The sequence below is a fragment of the Nilaparvata lugens genome, chromosome 4 (genome assembly GCF_014356525.2).
Source record: "Nilaparvata lugens isolate BPH chromosome 4, ASM1435652v1, whole genome shotgun sequence".
Classification (NCBI taxonomy): domain Eukaryota; kingdom Metazoa; phylum Arthropoda; class Insecta; order Hemiptera; family Delphacidae; genus Nilaparvata; species Nilaparvata lugens.
The window spans coordinates 65,386,931-65,403,687 of record NC_052507.1 but is presented as its reverse complement, the minus strand read 5'-3'; the positions used below and the strand labels follow the sequence as shown (position 1 = coordinate 65,403,687).

Below are 16,757 nucleotides of genomic sequence, written 5' to 3'. Positions count from 1 at the left end.
GCAATCGCTTACATACAGACAGACAAAGCAAATCCGAGTTGAAACATAGACCTCACTACGTTCGGTCAATAAGAAGTTCATCATTGGTACCAAAACAAACAAGGTAATCTAGGTAATTATTATTAAGCAAAAATACAATGTATTATAGATGATTAGCATTTGAATAAATGCGATTTCTATCTGTAAACTAGGTATAACCGATAAAGATAATTTTTCATCTGAAATAAAATATTTATATTATAATATAAAATCTATTTATATTTACAATATAACGAATTCACTAATAAAGAACCATGGAGAATTTTACTCTTTTACTGATAAAGAATTTTTTACACTTCATTTCCAGTGACAAGGTAGTTTTTTACTTGTTTATTATTTTTTATCAAATGCGTATTTTCCCAAGCAAACTTATAAAATAATAGTTGTAGAAAATGTATGTGATGAGGCATGAAGAAATCACAAATACTGCAGTCTATTTGTGATAAATTTTACAAGTTGAGGAGAGATATGTTTTAGTAAATTATTGATGTGAACATAATGCATTGTGATCATTAAGCCATGTCATCCTCCGTTGTTTACATGTTGAGTAGGAGAGAGACAGATGAAAAATCTCGATGAGTGTCAGGTAATCCTTTTGACAGAGCCATAGGTCCGTCCATGCGCGTGACTGATGGTCTGTTTTTGAGCCGTACAATCTCATCCAATACCCCATTTGTGTTACAAATCCTCGCCGACTCAGTTGCCGCAAATTGTTGCTTCAGTTCTGGCCAGAATTGTTAACCGTGATATGTATAATCCACTCACGTCCACTATATATATGTATCCACGCATGTCCTCCCTGGACGGTGCTAAACCAACGCGGGACTATCGAAAGATCTCCCGGTTTAAAAACATGTATATAACTCAAATTGGAAAAGCCTGCCGGGGCTTAACCCGTTGGACCATTATTATGAAAAATGATATTCGCCTACAGGCCTACTGAGCACAGTTGTGATAAATTAATAATCGTACTTGGTCAAACATACAGTTCCATTGTAGAATCTGTTTTGAGAATTCATAATTCTCATTGGGTTTGCATTTAAGTATTTGGAGTAGGATACATTTCAATCAAATACTTTCAACTTATAGGTATTCTTTCATTTCTAATCATTCAAGAATAAGCATTTACTTACTGTCATATAGGCGGAACGTTGAGGTACCATCCAATCTCATTGAGGCCCGGTTGCACAAAAGGCTGTTAAAACCGTAATCAAATTAATATGCCACGAGAACCTATCAGAGAAGCCTTCTTCTAGAAAAAACATTCTCTGTTAGGTTCTCCTGGCATTTAATAATGATTGAAATTTAACAGGCTTTTGTGCAACCGGTCAATACGGTAGTAATTTTGTAATTCAAATTCTACAAAACAGAATAAAGATGGAAAAATGATATATTTGTCACATTCTAATTAAATCTTATTGACAAGCTGGTAATTATTGAAAATCTCTCACATTTCCACCCATGATCAAGTGGTTTCTAATGGAGTTGAGAGTTATTCCAAATTTTTAATCAATTACCAAGTTGAAGTTGGAATACAAGAAGAAAAATAATATAAAGTTCAATTCAATTCAAAGTAGCCATTATAGATGATTACATCCATGATAATAAAGTAACCATTGGTACTCTATAACGATCTATTCATTATTACAGTCCGTCATCTATTGAATGTTATAAACAATATTCATACTGTTTCCATTCCTCTACCTCCTCCCCACCCCAAAAAAATGTTCGGTGCAACCTCAAATGTACTAGCGGGTCACACTACACTATTGTTCAACCTTTTCATCCAGAAATGGTCCTACTTGGGTAGGTTATAGACCGGCTGATCTTTACAAAATGATTTCCAATTTCACTGAAAATCTAGTAGAGGGTGGAAGAGATAGGAAAGGGCATCTGAGTTCGTAGTCTCCCAAGCGAATTGAGATCATAGAGAGGAGGGGGAGGGGGCCTGGGTACCTACCTACCTTGTCTCTTATCTTGAGCACATTTGGGAGTTGTGGTTATCTTTTATTCTTAAGCAACTGACGCTTGTAGGTCAAGTAAGGCTTTTCCCTGAAGTCACTGTACAGTTTTGAATCATATTCCTACAAAATCCCTACTCAATACTATCTCGAATTTTATATGTCTGGTGCATAGATGAATACATCCATGATGATAAAATAGCCATTGATACTCTATAACGATTTATAATAAATATAATATATTATTATTATTACAGATTCTACCCCTAATTCCTACTCCAATTTGCTTCTGCATGATTCATTCTTTCATACTAATGTGTCATCTCTCTCATGGATAGGCTACTATTAAATATCAAATATTCAAATTTGAACTAAATATCGAACGGAATTGAGTTGAATAATATCAAATAAGCTGATTCTCACGTGAAAAAATTAATAGTGTTATTACCAAAACGATTTATTATAAGTTGAATACGATTATCTTGCATAACCAGGAGATTTATTCTCTATTTTTCAATAGACATGATGTGATTCAAACGAGATTTCCATAATATGTTTCTTCCTACAACACACAGAGGGAGAATGATATAGAAATATAATAAGCAGAAGATCTCTTTTAAATAATTTTCAATTTTCCTAAATATCCAATAGAAAATATTAGTTGCATTTAGTCGTATAGTATTGAAATGATATGTTAATTACGATTCTTTTGCATAATCAAGAAAGTTTTTTCTCTATTTTTCAATAGACATGATGTGATTGCAAAACTGTTCGTAGATAGATAAAAAATCATTGGTGCGAAATTGCATTTGATGTACAAAAACATCCATCCAATTTGTGATACAGTTGCTGTGAGAAATTTAAAAAATACCAGTTGTCCATGTGTATTATTTTCGATTAACTCGAATACATGGCACAATAGAGCAACGAGAAAACGGCTTTCAATCCATCTATTGGAAACAAAATTCCAATTCACCGTACTGAACAGTGTAGACACCTGGGACGCTAATAAATTAGAGCGGATCGCTAAAACCACTTCCCGCCAGCTTATGTGCCTTTGTAAAACAAAATTCGACTTTTTATAAAATGTTTTTTTCTTTCCGCCTATATCCTATATGGGTCGATTCAGTTTAATTATCTAATGCAATTTATAAATCGAATTCATGAATCCTTAATTCAGAAGCAACACAGGTTTTTCAAATCACATTATTTGTATATAAATTTTCCCATCTAAAAAACTCATCTCAGGAACTGAATTTAAATTTTATATGAATTTGAACATTTCATTCTACCTTCTCTGAGATTATTGTATTATTTTTATACAATCAATGAAATCAGGTGCCGAGCAGTGTAGTTATTAATGATCGCGTTAAAGAATTATGAGATTGGAACAGGTAGTAGGAAAGCTTAAACATTGAACAACACAATAGAGTGGGTGAAGCCCTACGATTGGCCATGATCTGTGGACCTGTCTCGGCCAATGACAACAGAGCTCAATCTTCATTGGTCAACGGATAATGCCAATCGAAGGGTTTCACGCACACTATATTATTATAATATTATACTGCGGCTCAATGTTTAAGGTTTCGGTTTCTTAAAGATTGATAATGGTGTAACATTCGAAACTATGATCTCAAATTATTTGGTAAAATTAGTGATTTTTACAATATCAAATCCTTTTCATTTAAAATCTAGTCATTTTTTAGTTAACGAGAATAGTTATACTCTATCTATAGTGTTATAAAATCACTTCACTTATATGGGCTGCTTTTGTTCAGATTAATAAAAACAATATTATAAAACTACTTGTAGTAGGTACCCTTTATTATTTATTTGTTGATACAATTACAAATCATATGAATATGATCGGGATAGAACAACAGGCATAGCCCAAAGCTATTCTGTTCCCAAATTTTGATAAAGTGTAACATGTCCGAAAATGTAGGTTATGTTCTTACTGAGGAAAGTTAAAGTTCAATTTCTGTCCAAAAATATACATAAGCTACAAATTTTGAATTTAGAATGATTAAAAAAACCAAATTATAGTAAAAATTAAATATTATGATCGGAACTAGTCATTAAAATATTTAAAGTTTTTAATAAAGGGTACTACAAGTTTTTATATTGTTTCTATAGTTATTACTATACAACTGATATAGTTATTTGTGCGCAAAGTGACAGTTTGCTGCATGGAAAGAAATGTTTTCGTACGATCAGTACCGGTAGGCGAGGGAGGAATGGTTTCTTTAATGCAGCAGAGGAACTTTGCTCACATATTTCACATTAAATTTTTCCTACAGTTACCATTGAATATGAGGAGTGGTTGATTATGGGTAAAATGATGGCTGAAATCCATTAAATGTTTGTCTGTATAATTTTGTTATTAATAACAACTTTAATTTATTTTAAACTTGATAATCCAATTGAAAATTAATAATCAAAAATTTATTCAAATTAAAAATTAAATTGATTTGAAAATTTTAATAATTTTGAGTAAATCTTTATTTCTAAATAATTTTCAACCAATCATATTTATGATTGAAAAAAGTATTATTTGAAATAATGAATAATTAATAATATTCAAGATGTATAATTTAATGAGTTCCATATTTATTTATTTGAAAATCAGAAAAAATATAGATAGAACAAATTTGCATTCAAAATACATGCCAACAATGTCAACAGAGCTAATTGGGATGGCTGCAAGATAATATGCAAAGTAATACTTTGCACACTAGTGCAGAAAAGTGATTCTTTGTGTTCTGTAATCTTGAATGAAAAAGACTAAGAAATTGTCAAAAAAACACTGATTTATTGATAATAAGAAAGATCGGTTTCGGTTATTACACCATTGTCAATCTCTGATAAACTCATCAGAGATTGACAGATGAGTTATCAGAGATTGACAATGGTGTAATAACCGAAACCAGTCTTTCTTATTATCAATAAATCAGTGGTTTTTTGATAATTTCTTAGTCTTTTTCATTCAATATGAATAATTACCACAATATCAACTTCTCAACTAAACAAAAAGTGTTCTGTAATCAGTGCAGGAATGGTCACTTTTCAAGGGTAACTGTGGAATAGTTATTTGTGCAACTAGTGCGCAAAGTGACAGTTTGCTGTATCGAAAGAAACGTTTACGCCCGAGCCGTAGGCGAGGGCGGAATGGTTTCTTGAGTGCAGCAGAGGAACTTTGCGCACGTATTTCACATTAAGTTTTTCCTACAGTTACCATTGAATATGAAAAGTGGGTAATTATGGGTAAAATTGCCTGAAATCCATCAAATGTTTTTCTGTGTAATTTTATTATTGATAAAAACCTTAATTTATTGTCAAATTGAATAAAAATGTTGTCCTTGGTTATAATATATAATTAATAATTTGCGCGTTGTGCTTCGTTGCACCTCTGCTCACTATAGCAGCCCAGTCACTCTTACCAACTTCATTTTGATTTTGCTGCACTGTTGCTCCATATAACCTACTAACTATTTTGCGTTGCCATGTTGCAAATCTGGAGTGCAGAAAAATTTTTCCCGCACTAGAGCGGAAAAGTGATTCTCTGCGTTCTGTAATCAGTGCAGCAATGGCCACTTTTCAACGTAACTGTAGGAAAAATAAATTTAATGGTCGGATGGTTATTAATTGAAAACTAATATCTTGTAAATTGTTTTGTTTAGAGTATTTCAAAAAGAATCTGCTCTAGCATATATCAGTCTGATTTCTACAGTTTGATGCCTAGTGAGATCGGACTCCCCAAATCCTTGGAATTAGTAGCCTGGAAATTGAAAAAGATAAAATTTGAAATTGGAGAGATACGTGAACCATGTTTTATCTGTTACAGAACATGAGTCTGATTCAATTTCTCTTCAGCTATCATTTGAATGAAAAGAGAGATGGTCGATTGCTAGCTGGAAGCTTTGCCGGAATGAAATTTTGCCATTATTAAAGGGTAACTCGGCTACGATTAGATTGCTCTGATCGTTCAATCTTGCACTGTATTGGGTTATCGACTGGCAGTCATTCAATTTAATTACCGCGGTGCGCTGCACCATGCTTCAATAGATACCACGCATGGTAGCTACTTGATTCAACCTCCACGAACTTAATTCAACTTGACTTGCGTAAGAGAGTCTAGACCATTCAGATACAGAATTCACACAATTAGTCAGTTGGACAGTAAAATTGTTCACTACTAGAATTCATGGAATAATCAATGATTTGTGCATAATACATTATGCTACTTCTAATTTAATGTTTATAGGTCGAATTAACTCGATGTTGGGAGTAATATTTATTTATTTATTTGTTACATAAGAAATATGTTACATAACATCGCTGGTCTTAGGAAACCTATGTGTCAACATTTTCAATTTTGCATTTTTGGTATCATTTTCTTCAGAATTTCAAGCCCTACAACCTGGTGAATACCTACTATGTGTAAAATAATTCTATAGTCATTTTATGCAGGAATAAAGAATATAATTATATTAAGCTAAAGAGGAATTGAAAGTAAAATATTCCAACTCGGAGGGATATGCGGATCAGAGAGATGTTCAGCCAATCAGAGTGATGATATTGAGTAATAGAAACAATTGCGGTTGCCAAATTGGCAAAAGAGGCTCAGTCGATGCAGTTCTTTCAGAGAGGGAACGACGTATGCTTATCATGAGGTATTGAACACTCACTAAAGACTAGAGCGCTGTCAGCTCTAGCACGACTATTGTATCTCTGCTCCGCATACCTATTCCTCCAGAGTAGAACTATAGTAAATTCCACTATGGTAGAAAACTAAATAGTGGTAACCTGATAAGTAGTAGGGGAAATTCTTTTGGTAAAGCTGAATCCCTGCACATCAGTGACACTGAATGTGCCCGGTATAGTAAGAACATTATTCCCATAAATTCCAATGGCACTATTTTTAAACTCGCTCGGCCGGGCTGAGTGGGAATACAGTCTAGCTGCAACTCTTAATAATTAGACTCATCTATTTCATTATCCATGACAACCTGCAAGTAATAACCCGTTTTTGAACTATTTTTAACGACACTACAGTCTAACTTATTTTAAACAGACTATGGCCCGGTTGCACAACAGCCGGTTAAATTTTAACCGTGATTAATTTCACGAGAACCAATCAGAGAAAGCTTTCTTGAAATGACGGCTTCTCTGATTCGTTCTCGTGAAATTAATCACGATTCAAATTTAACCGACAACCGACGTTCGTGCAACCAGCACTATAATTTCCCAGAGTGGATTTCAATTGCGATTTGACAACACCCACTATTTTGTTATCTCTGGTCCTCTCAATGAAGTTGAACAAATATTTTGATTTCTTTGAAATGTTGTGATAAATGAATTTAGAATATTAAATGACAAATTCACAAATCCTTTATTGAACAAATAGAAAGATAATCTTTATTTTTCAAAGGTTGAAGTGTACAAACCAACGCACCCAATGGTAACACAATCTTGAGAAATTCTACATATTAAACTTACATAAGCCTGAAAATGAAATATAAACATAAATGTAGTATCTGATCTATTTCGTTAGAGACTGCCTGTTCTGGCTGACATCATAATGTAACTAAAGATCAATAACTCATTATCATTACAATGCACTTCATAATTATAAACATGATACAAGTCTTGGAAAAATAAAAATATTAAAAATTAAAGATTAACAAAGATTTAGATCAATTAACAGAAAAATGATAGGTTATTAATAAAACCTTCTTGACAACCTCTTCTTCATCCTCACCATTACCCTTCATATTCTCAATGACAGTCTTCACATCTTCATACTTCCGCCACAGCCATCCTATCATGTTCCCATTTGCTACTTGGACATGATTCTTCATGTTTCCCACCACTGTACTTATACTCTTATATAATATGCTATATACTATACTCAACGTCTTCATATTTTTTCACCTCGGCTGCTGATATCAGCTGTTCACCTGTTTCACTTGTTTTTACTGATATCATACTCTAGCCAAATATCAATCACTAATCAATATCACAATCATTATATTCTTAAAAAAATATTCATAGTACAGAAGTGTAAAAAGAATGGAAAATCAACAAAATTTCTTCATCAGGGAACCATTCATTTTCGCTGAGTGCAAACAAACATTATTATTACTATCATTACAATGTACTTCATTTATTATAAACATAATAATAGGCTACAAGTCTTGGAAAAATAAAATTACTAAAAATGAAAAATTAACAGAAAAATGATAATTATTAATACAAATCAGGAGCCTGTTTTGACTGATATCATGATATCCATCTATCATTCTCTATCCAAAGATACTAATCAATAAAACAATTATATGATATTCTTTAAAAAATATTCATAGTACATAAGTGTAAAAAGAATGGAAAATTAACAAAATTTCTTCATCAGGGAACCATTCATTTTCGCTGAGTGGAACCAAACATTATTATTACAATCATTACAATGTACTTCATTTATTATAAACATAATTTTTTATCATACATATTTTTTAATTTTTTATTTTTTAATCATTTATTATAATAGGCTACAAGTCTTGGAAAAATAAAATTACTAAAAATGAAAAATTAACAGTTCAATTAACAGAAAAATTATAATTATTAATAAAAATCAGGAGCCTGTTTCGACTGATATCATCATATCCATCTATCATTCTCTATCCAAAGATCAATCACTAATCAATATCACTATCATTATGACATTTTTAAAACAATTACTCATAGTGCATAAGTGTAAGAAGAATGTAAAAGTAACAGAAATTTCGTTATCATGGGACCACCCACTTTCGCTAAAGTAATAAAATGTAATAATCGCAATCATGTTGATAGTCTTTATCAAACATAGAAGATAAGTGTAAAAAAATAATATGAACAGAAATTTTGTTACCAGTAAACCACCCATTTTGGCTAAGTTCACATTATCACCAAGCATCGATTACAATCATTAGTTGTAAGTAGTTATACAAAATACATAAAATCAAGGGAAATGAAAAAACCACAAAACATTAAAGAAAGACTTTGTCGACAGTGAAAAACTAGTGACTAACTAGAAGTTATTCTAAATGTCAAATTGGAGCAGAGAGTAAGTATTGCAAACATATAAATTATTGATTCAATTTTGAAATATGTTGTACCTAGGGAAGCCTTTCCTGGCTGATGTCATAATCACTGATTGATAATTAAAATTTTAGTACTGTAATCTGTTACTGCAAATTGTTACTATAAAATTGAACTGTGGTAAGATTAAAATGATAAAAATTATGATTTGATAACCAGTTTTGATTAAAACTCCAATTGACTAGGTTGGTAACAAATTCAAGATATTAACAATCAACTAGACATAAATCTGTGATATGTGTACATGGAATGCTCTGTAGAAAGGTTTTGGTTTGTTAATGACAAATTTAATGAATAATCGATGAATTAGCAGAAAGAAAATTAACAAAATTTGCACACTGTTTCTAGAGGTTTCACTTGATGGTTCTCGTTGAAACTTCTCATTGTCACTTCAACTTTCACTTGCACTTTAGTTGCTCACATTCACTTTTAATGTCACTTTTACCTTTTACTGGTTACCGGAATTATTCAACTTGAATCTTTTCGATAGCTCAGCATGTTGCTTCGACATGAAATGCAATGTCAAAACCTGGATATTTTCTATGGGGACCTGGCAGAGTTCACAGTTAATTGGCTTGAACGTCTGCAACCTGAAATTGGAAAATAATTGTAAAAGACAGATCAATTATTACAGAGTGTGTATACTGATGGCATATTTATAACTAGTTGGACCGGCGAACTTCGTACCGCCAAATAGTTAATACATCTCATGACAAACTTTAGCTGGATGCACACATGAGGAGGCGCGATGCGGCATTTTGCATCCAGGTGTTTCTTGCTTATTGGTTTGAATGGAAGCACACACACACACACACACACACACACACACACACACACACACACACACACACACACACACACACACACACCACACACACACACACACACACACACACACCACACACACACACCACACACACCACACCACACCACACACACACACACACACACACACACACACACACACACACACACACACACACACACACACACACACACACACACACACACCACACCACACACACACACACACCACACACACACACACCACACACACACACACACACACACACACACACACACAACACCACACAACACACACACACACACACACACACACACACACACACACACACACACACACCACACACACACACACACACACACACACACACACACACACAACACACACACACACACACACACACACACACAACACACACACACTCTGAATCGGGCATGGAGTGGTAAGGTGTGATAAGGCAATCTCCATAAGATCAACAATTTGTATCACCAAGCCGCGCCTCCTCATTTGTGCTTAGCCTCATCTTAATCTGATGCATCACTATATTTTTATGAAAATCATCCAACAATCAGTATTTACATTCATATCTCAATAATAGACTTCCTATGTGCTTAGTTACTTGTGCAGCTGTTTGTATTTTTTCATTACTTATTACTAAGAAAGTGATTCTATTCTCCTCGAACATTTAGTAAGTCTTTAACCTGAGGTCGCACTGCTGGATGGTTACACACAGAACAGTCATTTTGTTTTTAGTGGGAGCTTTTAGAATAAAATACATGGGCGGTTATGGAGCAGCACACACTCTTGTCTATTATCTACCGACGGCTGATGGATGACGCAATGATTATAACAGCTGATTTTTATTTCTGAGTGTGGCCAGCTCACAAATCTTCTCCCATAAGTATTAAATGTAAACTTTGAAGAACCGTAGGAAAGAGTCCTGAAGTCGGATTATAAATTTGATAGGCCATAAACCTGGTCCTGAACATAATAAACACAACTAAAAAATATCATAAAATTCGGTGCACACATAAAAAAGTTATTGAATGTCAAAATTGAGGCTCGATTTTTATTTATATAGGTTTTTGATAAATACAAAAATGTATTAATGAATAATACAAAACTATATTCATGAATAATACAAACATTTTGTGATTATAACAATATTAATTGATTACAATTAATTTTCGAATGTAAAGATTTATTTTTTCTGAGATAATTTTCCAGTTATAATAAAGTAAACAAGTCGAATTGTTTCAAAAGAGACTTCTAGTAATATTGGATGAGAATAGAAGCTGCTTTTATGAGTAGTGAGCCAGGATATTTTAACGTACTTTACTCTCAGACTAGCAGGTAACCCGTGCTCCGCAAGGGTCTAATTGAAGAATTTAAAATAGGCCTATAACCATTTTCGATAAATAAGAAATCTATATGCATAATTACAAGTTAATCAGTCCAGTAGTTCAGACGTGAAGATGCATCATTCGTGATTTTCCTATCCCGTACGTCTATATACCAATTCTTTCCTTTATTATATTATAAAATATAGATAATCTTTCAACAAAATTCCAAAATACGAGCATCTTTGTCATTTTTGGAGCAATGTTTATCGAAGGTCTTAAGGATTCACAGATGGAAGGAAAATTAATATTAAACTCAACAGAATGAAGAAGGTTGATGACTGGAGGAAACACTATAAAATATTTCTACATGATTTGGTTAAAATTGATCAAAAGATTATTAAATTGTCAATCGAAGAAAACGATCAACTTTCCTTGTGATTCAGAAACACAAATTTAATTTTACAAGACTAGACTTAAATTATTTAATACAATTTCCTTGAAACTCACCCATCCTTGATTTTTACGAGTTCGTTTATATTTCTTTGGAATTCGTTACGCATTTTCTCGAATTCGCTATGGCGTGGAGGAGTGAGATCTATGCCAAAAATGAGCTGATAGATTAATGGATTTTGCCAGGTATCACCTTTACCCGGTAACATAATGAGATCCTCGGGAATCTGGCCCCATTTGTACGAATTGCATACTTTTACTCGTTCAATTGGCTGATTTGCAATCAGATGGAACGCTCTGCAACAAACAAAACTTATGTGAATAACATAATAATATACAATTTTCAAAACATATTTGACTGCTCCTGAAATCTGCTCCTAAAATCCTCGATTATTTTAGTAAATTGTGAGGACATGTTTTCGGTTTAATAGCATTAAAATAGCTATAGTGAGTTTCTTGATAATACTGATAATAATTATATAATGTTCACCAAGAAATACATTTTTCCATAATTTCAGGAAAAAATCCTAATTGAGATGAAATATTTTAGTGGTTCATTATACTTCTTAATAGCCTATAAGAAGATTTGGCAAAAGAGCGGAGCGGAAAACAATAGTGGTATCTGCTTCGTCGAATAACAAACAAGAATAGCAAGCCAATGTTGATCACATGCTGTCTTTATAACGTGAATCTTTACTCTATCTTTAAACTGTATCGACTCTATGGTATGAGCTACTACTTCTATGTCCTTCTAGGACCTAAGAAGGACCCAATTTTTAAGATTACCTCGGCATAATTTCTATTCAATGTTTGGGTGAGATTCACTTCATCGCGGTTTGAGATCACAAATCAGGTGTTTGGGAGGGTCTCAGTTTGTTGAGTTCTTGTTGATTTCTAAAAGTGCAGTAGGTGCAATATCACAATAATACCAGTACAATATTATTCTATAATAAAATATAGAATAATACCAGCCAATATAAAGCAAAAACCTAACCTCCTAACCCACCCTGTTACCTTTGAAACATAATTGAGCAAAACCTTTTAGGATATGCCATGTGAGATTCGACAAACTAAACGGCTCAACTTCCCACTTTTTTCAGTTTCTCACAAAATGGCACGTGATGAACTGAGATCGTGAGGTACTGAGACATCGTTTGTATCATGTTGTGGGGGGAGACATTGTATTACAATTTAGGACTCTGAACAAACAGGTGAGTGATAATAAGGGAGACTTATTAAATGGTATTATTTGAGGGAGACTCTGATAAGGCAGCTGGAGAGTATTTTTTATTCTTCTACAATTGCTAAGAGAAATGGTTATTTCTAAAAAAAGAGAGGTTACTAGTGTGATAATACTAGAGAAAATAAGACAGCAGCTGGAGAAAATGTATTCTTTAACAGTTCCTAAGAAGTGGCTATTTCTACACACAAGATAGCTTACTCGTTACTCCAAGCCAAATTTACTTTTCACTCAAGTAGAGCATCAAATAAATTTTTCATAGTTGATTTTTGTCGAAATGATCCAATGATGATGGGTGGATGAAAGTGAATTTGTATGGCTTTTTGTTGGTGGGGAGCCCCTTCAGGGAAGGTCCCACCTCGCCACAGCATATAACTTGAGCCATCAATGAGCCTTACGACTGTCAAAGGATAAACAGTCTCATTATCCACGCACAAGCCTGAAGCTCATGTGGGCATCACCGTCAGCAGAAAAAAGAGATTAATTGTTTCAATCCAAATGATGATCATCAGATGATGCATCACATGTAACTAGTAGATGATCGAATCAATAGATACCTTTAGAGAGAAAACGACTCCTTGTTTCTGCAAGTAAGTCTGAATTGCAAATCAAAATAACTGTAGAACACTTACTCGTCTATCATCTCTTGAAAATCAGCCTGGGTCTTGGTAAATTCCATGTTGAAGTAATTACTTTCGCCATGAGGAGCAAGAAATCCGCTCAACGCAAGTCGAAACTTATTTATCTGTGAACATAAAGACCAACAATCGAGAAATTGACAAGGAAGATTCGTCACGATGATTACATCATATTACATTGGATTGTTTTTATTAATTCTGTAATCTAATATATAGAAATATAAGTCATTGAAGGAAGATTTTAGTGAATAGCTTATTTCTTATGATATTGAATTTGAATATTTTTTGTAATTGGTGGGGTGAAGCTTCTCTATTTCTTAAATTAATCACATACAACAAAATTTGCATTCCTGTTTACTATGTGGATTTTGGAATTTCCATGTAGCTAGATGTAGTTATATAGAAATTATACACCCAAGTATCCACAAGCATATCAATGTAGGACCAAGGAGTATGAAAACTTATAAGGAGTATAAAAAGGACTAAGGAGTATAATTATTCAATGTTAAGAAGCGACAATATGGACCTCTCGGGTCTAGTTTGAAAAGCAAATAAATGAGCTCCCATATTTTATAAATCAGTATCGCGTGATCTCTTGAACAGTGCAGACGTACGTAGTGTAGTGTAGAAGTAGAAGTAGTGATTCAGCAGTTGATTGTTCACGGTAGTAAGTGGAACAAACATTGCATCGAATTTCGGTTGAAATCCGCCGTCTTTATGCAAGTGAAGTGACCTACTTTCGCGCGGCCTTCTAGTATCATCTGCGTTCGCATTTTTGCGGTCGTGAAACCGAATACGAGGGCCTGCCGTGAAGTATGTTCGCGAAATAGAACAATGACAACACCAATTGGAAAATTGTTGAATCTTCCAAGTTCTCTTGTGCCCGAGTTTAAAGAGCATGGAGGAAGATAAAAACGAGATCATGGAACCCACCAACACAACAGAGATCCAGTGTTCCCCGGATCGCTACATAAAATCGAATAAGCGTCAATCTGCAGCCGAGAGGGCGCTCTTCATTGCCTGGAAGGAGCCGGATGAGAAGAGGAAGCAATTAGAGAAAAGTAACGCAGAACTACTGCGGAAGATTGAAAACTTGGAATTACGATTTCGGAAAATTGAAGAGAACATCGATATCCAACAGTCAAGCAGTCCAGTTCGACAACAGAAGCAGTCGAGAACTACTCGACAAACGAAGAGGAATTAGCAAAAGAGACAGAGTGGATCAGGGTTCGCAACAAACGTGTTACTAAGAAGAAGAAGCTGAACAACAGATTGTCTCCTGAACCAAAAGAAGAACCTGCTCGTAGTTTTCGTCAGGTAAATGAAATAGTTGTAGTTGAAAAGTCCAATGCTAATTCAGAAAATAAAAAGAAAAAGGAAATGCCACCGCCTCCTATCATAGTGGATGGTATAAAGAGTTTGGTTACTCTCCTAAAGAGCTTGAAAAAAGTATCAGCAGCTGAAAAATTTAGGATCAAGCTCTTGAGTAGTGAGACTTGAGTGAATGCAGTTGACTCAGAAACAAACCGTAACTTCACAAAAGAACTGATCAATGAAAGCTATAAGTGGCATTCATATGAAAACAAGCAACTAAGACCAATAAGAGTGATGATAAAAAACCACATCACTCTTGTACCACAGACTTAATAATGGATGATTTGAAGGCAAGAGGATTCCAAGTAGTAGAGGTAGTGAATAAGCTGAAGTGGAAAACCGAAGAACCATTAGACATATTTATTGTTTCATTTAGTTCAGAGGAGAATATCAAGAAAGTATTTAAACTTCATACTATCCTGGGTTGCAAAGTACAAGTCCAAGCATTGAAAAAAAACTAATCTTATACCACAATGCAAGCGTTGCCAGTCCTACAATCACACGCATCCTACTGCAATAAGGAAGCCAGATGTGTGAAGTGTGCGGGCAAACATGAAACGAAAGATTGCCCAAAGCCCAGGGAAGCTCTGCCGAAGTGCATTCATTGTGGTGAAGGACACCCAGCGAGCTGCCGTGGATGTACTGTGGCAATTGAGTTACAGAAGATCAGAAACTCGAGTAGGATAACCACTAAGAAATTAGCAAGAAATAATGTAATAAATTCTCAAGCTCAAAATTTGATCAACTCCCAAGCTGAAAAGTCAAGTAGAGAGCGACCTTCGCCGAGATCGTCTCCAAAGAAAATAGACAACAGATAAAAATAGATGAAGGAGTGGAAGGCACCAACGAATCCTACAGCTCATCTTAAGTAAACTGATAACCAACAGGAATTAATTTCAATCTTCAATCTCGTCGAGAAATTAGAGAATACTAGAACAGAAATCAAGATGTTTCATTCACTGAAAATAATAGAGTGGAATGCAAACGGACTCTTACAACGACAACAGGAGTTGGAAGCAGTTCTAAATATAGGTAACGTACATAGAGACACATTTTACTAAGCAGTGTTACATAAAATTCAAAGGTTATAGAACCTACCACGCCCTACACCCTAACAATGTTGCAAGAGGGGGAAGTGCAATCATAATTAGAGACAACTTACAACATAATGAAGAAGTTAAAATATAAACTGTGAGAATACAATTAACAGGCGTATCTGTACAAGCGGTAAATTAAAGATTTGTAGTTGCAGCTGTCTACTGTCCACCTAGATATTCCAATAGAAAATAAGAATATTTATCAATGTTGAATATGTTGGGAACGAAATTCATCGTTGGTGGTGATTCCAATTCAAAGCATATACATTAGGGATCACGAATGATTAACACCCCTAAAGGAAAAGCTCTCTATGATGCAATAAGAGAGTCAGAATGTGAAGCTCTTTCAACCGGCAAACCAACCTACTGGCCAACGGACACAAGAAAGATCCCTGATCTTATAGACTTTTTCTTATAAAGAATATTTTAGTGAATTATTTTCAAATTGATGAAAGCTTTGATCTTAACTCAGACCACTCCCCTATTATCCTGAAGATGATGACACTATTATCTACAGAACAAAGCCCTTGCACCACATTAGTTAATGAGCAAGCAGATTGGGGTGGCTTTCAACAAATGCTGGAGGGATCATCAGATTGATGACGAGTTGGAAATAGTTATTTGTGCAACTAGTGCGCAAAGTGACAGTTTGCTGCACCGAAAGAAACGTTTA

General features: G+C 34.2%; 1 protein-coding gene across 1 annotated transcript; it reads right to left on the bottom strand.

Annotated features, from left to right (window-relative positions):
* Positions 1-7,368: 7,368 nt before the first annotated feature.
* On the bottom strand, positions 7,369-13,760 carry LOC120350920. Its single transcript, XM_039426217.1, has 3 exons — positions 13,608-13,760; positions 11,793-12,032; positions 7,369-9,727 (listed from the first exon to the last, which is right to left on the bottom strand). Exons 1-3 carry the CDS (start codon positions 13,652-13,654, stop codon positions 9,586-9,588), a joined length of 429 nt encoding a protein of 142 aa, XP_039282151.1. The 5' UTR covers positions 13,655-13,760; the 3' UTR covers positions 7,369-9,585.
* Between the last annotated feature and the right edge of the window lie 2,997 nt (positions 13,761-16,757).

What these genes read in the sequence shown, in the direction of transcription:
- LOC120350920 (XM_039426217.1), bottom strand. Translation starts at nt 13,654, where the DNA reads ATGGAATTTACCAAGACCCAGGCTGATTTTCAAGAGATGATAGACGA. An exon ending in TTTCAAGAGATGATAGACGA is followed by an intron (nt 12,033 to 13,607) that starts GTAAGTGTTCTA and finishes TGTTTGTTGCAG; the next exon opens with AGCGTTCCATCTGATTGCAA. An exon ending in CTCGTAAAAATCAAGGATGG is followed by an intron (nt 9,728 to 11,792) that starts GTGAGTTTCAAG and finishes TTCCAATTTCAG; the next exon opens with GTTGCAGACGTTCAAGCCAA.